This window comes from Rhopalosiphum padi, chromosome 3 (genome assembly GCF_020882245.1).
Source record: "Rhopalosiphum padi isolate XX-2018 chromosome 3, ASM2088224v1, whole genome shotgun sequence".
Lineage (NCBI taxonomy): Eukaryota > Metazoa > Arthropoda > Insecta > Hemiptera > Aphididae > Rhopalosiphum > Rhopalosiphum padi.
In genome coordinates this window covers 59,686,627-59,690,555 of record NC_083599.1, presented here as the reverse complement: position 1 = coordinate 59,690,555, position 3,929 = coordinate 59,686,627, and the positions used below count along the sequence as shown (strand labels likewise).

At 27.5% G+C, this 3,929-nt stretch overlaps 1 protein-coding gene across 1 annotated transcript; it reads right to left on the bottom strand.

The window, feature by feature from the left end:
- LOC132925255 (zinc finger MYM-type protein 1-like) lies at nucleotides 1-3,553 on the bottom strand. Its single transcript, XM_060989661.1, has 5 exons — nucleotides 3,413-3,553; nucleotides 2,928-3,086; nucleotides 1,217-2,874; nucleotides 546-1,052; nucleotides 1-118 (listed from the first exon to the last, which is right to left on the bottom strand). Exons 1-5 carry the CDS (start codon nucleotides 3,551-3,553, stop codon nucleotides 1-3), a joined length of 2,583 nt encoding a protein of 860 aa, XP_060845644.1.
- Between the last annotated feature and the right edge of the window lie 376 nt (nucleotides 3,554-3,929).

Here is a 3,929-nt window from a genome sequence, read left to right as displayed (position 1 = left end):
TCAACTTTTTTGTTGTTGGTGCCAAAATTTTTGCAGGCCATCCAAATCATTACCAGGCAACATGGACATTTTTTTTTTTGGTTGATAAGGGGGTGGTTTTAAGTGGTGACAAAAACAACTGAAAATTTTTGTTTAATTTATTTAATATGTCACCTATATTAGTATAAAAACATCACAATATTATTACTTTTTTTGAAGAAGTATGTGTAGGTACTTTTAATGAATTTATATTATATTGCTGATACCAGTGGTATTTGGTAAGTAAATTTATGGGTAAAAAGCACCTTAATAATATTTATCTGAACCTAACCTATACATTTTTATCCCTGCACACTCAAAATAAATAATATAGCTAAACCTGAAATTTGTCTTATTGGTTCCCTTGTTCAAAATTTTACAATATACTTAATTCATATTTCTAAATTTTCCACTTCTAATTTTAATTTAACAACTTAAATTCAATTTAATAACAAACCATTTAGTTACACAAATAAAAACATTTATTATAATAAAGCAATAATTATAATACATAGGTAGTATATTACATTAGCGGATATCTTCGATTTTTTAATTTTGAAAATGAATCTACAGCATCATTTAGATTAATTTTATTTGCCTCTTCTTTCTCCACACTAACCACCAATAAGTCACTTAAGCGTTCATCTCCCATGGTTGATCTAATATAAGACTTGACTCTCTTAAGTGAAGAAAAAAATCTTTCATTAGAAGCTGTACTTATAGGTAAAGTTAGAACTAAAGATATTATTTTTAATGTTTCTGAAAAAGCAACTGGAAAATCTTTTAAGCAGGAAATAATGTCACTTAAATTCAAATTGGTTATATTTTTTTTAAGAATCAAGGATTTTGCAGAAGGAAATTCGGATAACATTTTAGACTCATTAAATTGAAAATAACTATAATGGTTTGTAAAGAATATTAAATGAGGGCAGTTAGGATTAAAAAAATTATTGCTGGTTACATCAAAAATTTCAAACAGCTTAAACAAATCTTTGCTTTTCTCTGAAAATCTTTCATTCAGCTGTTGAAGAAACCTGAAAAAAATAATACTTATGTTATTACATCAAAAACTAAACCATAGAGTTGAAATATCTACTTTAAGAATTTGCATTTACATTTAAGAAAGGTTACTGGTTGATTTCTAAATGTAGGTAATCTAATTTTCATATAATAAATGGTAGTCTTATAACATTCTTACCTGTCAATGCAGCAATAAAAAACTTCAGATTTAAAATTTTTCACTTTAAGAGATTTCATTGATTCACATTTCCCAGTAGTACTCATTACATAATATTCTTCAAGTTTCTTAGATGGTTGCAGTTTTCTTCTAAGACGAGTATTTCTTTCTTGTTCCTCCTCCACTGTTATACCAAGGCTTAAAGCATGTGTTTTAGCTTTGTTATATAATAGTGAATAACTTGCATCTGATCTTAGGGTTGTTAATTCTTTTCTTGTTAAATCGACTAGATCCATAGCTGCTGGTAATAAGATTTTTGGGTTTTGTAACTCACACGATAAACAATGAATAGCTTCAAGAAGTTTTTCCATAATATGCAATACTAACACAAATCGAAATGTTGATACTTCTTTAAGTAAGCCTAAAGCTTTTGCTGGTTGATCATCTTGCACAGTTAAAACTTTCAATACATCTAATATTTCTGTAATACGCATTTTTATTTTTTGTAAAGAAGTATGCCAGTAAGACCATCTAGTTTCCACAAGTCGTTCTAAATGAATTGCTTTTAAGTTTTTATCCTCTTGAACTTTCATAAAAATTTCATAGCGAGTATGTCCATTCATTAAGTACTTATACAAAGACTGGACTGTATCAAAAAAATTAACCACAATACTGTTGTTTTGAATTGAATGAATTAAACAAAGGTTCAGGCGGTGAGCATAGCAATGCACAAATATAGCTTGTGGTACTACATCTGCTATTCGTTTTTGTACTCCCGAGAACACTCCACTCATAACCGATGCTCCGTCATAACATTGAGCAATGCACTTGTTGATATCCAAATTATTTTCTATCACAATTTTTTGGATTTCTTGACTAAGAGCTGAAGCATTACATTTAACCATGTGGTAACAACCCAAAGCTTTTTCAAAAACATTAAACTCATTGTCAACAAACCTGATTACAAATGACAGCTGTTCTTTTTTACTAGTGTCTTTAGTTTCATCCACAAGAATAGAAAAGGCACCAATTGGTGAAATTTGTTGAATTATGTTTGACCTTGTGATAGAAGCAATAATTTTAATACAATCGTTCTGATACTCGGGAGATGTATAATGTCCATATCTGGATTCTAATTTTAATTTAACATTATCATCACAAAACATATTTAAGAGTTCAATATAATTTCCACGGTTTGATGATTCTTTACTCTCATCATGTCCTCGGAATGGTATGCCTTGTTTTGCTAAATATAAAGTAGTTTTCAATAAGTAATAAACATGTTGACGGTTATCTTCAACTTCTTTCTTTCGAGAATGTATTATGCCACTTGCAACAGAAGAATAACTTTTATTACATTTTAAATTTAAAAACATAGTATACTTTTCAAAGTTTAGCTTATGATAATTAGTCTTTGCATGGTATTTAAATGATTCTGCTTGTTTTTGCCAACAGTTGAATCCTTTATTTAAAAATGTTCGTTCAAATTGTGGTTCATTAGTAGATGTAAAATGTCTACAAACAAAACAATACACCTGGTCTTTTACAATTGAATATTCAATCCAATTGAAATGTTTGTACAATTTTGAATTGAACGCTCTTTTATTTTTATTTTTTGGAAAACTTGCAAGTAATGGTTGTTTTGGACTATCATACTTAGAAATTGATAAATCATAAACCTGAAAATATATGGTTTGAATGTCAAGTTGTGATAAAAAAATAAAAAACTCACCTCTGGTTTAAAATCCTTAGATTCAGTGTCACATTTTGTTGATTTAACAATAGTCTCATTTATTTCTTCCTTTTCAAAAAACTTGCCTTCTTCATTGTTCAAATAATTACTAATAAGTGTGGCAGGACTCTTCATAGATTCTGCGAAATTATCAGATTCCTAAATAATATTATAAAGAATCAAGAATGTACCTATTACTTTAATACTATACAATACATTAATACCATATAATTCTGTGTTAATTCAAAAATTATAAATAAAGCTAAGGTATGTATAAAAACAAAATAGATAGGTATATTAAATGAGAAATTTGAAAGTTAAATAAACTATAACTAAGGGCACTGGAAAATGTATCTTGATAGTTATAAGTATATGATAGACGTTAGTATAGATTAGGTTCTTTTAAGTCACAGTTCATAAACTGTCACACATACTGCGGGCATATGAACACATTAAATTTATGAATGCATTTTAGTCATACTTACAAAATTATCTGGTTTCTGCTTTTCAGATATTGTAGAAAACATACTTAATAAACTATGACAGTTTGAACCAGCTGTTAATAAAAGCTTTTTATTTTTTTCTCTTAATCGAGCTGCACCTCCTTTTCTTTTTTTTTCGTTCATAATAGAAAATACTTAATACACTCGTAAAATTAAAAAAAAAACTTTTAATAATTAATAATAATCTATTAGTTGAATAAATATTTATAAAAACAAAAATATAACACTAATATATTAATAAAAACTGAAACCACTAAACAGACTAAAATACTGACATTTAGCGGTTGTCGGGTTGTATATTATTAAATATTAAGCAAATATTATTATTATTTTTATTATATATTATATTACGATCAATCGTACTCGATGTACTTACATTGGTAGTAAACTGGTAACTGGAAGGAAATAATAATAAATAACATTGTGACAAGGTTAAAAATGTAAACAAATAATATTCTATGGTTGCTATTTTTAGACAATTTTTTCCCTTTTGATGGGA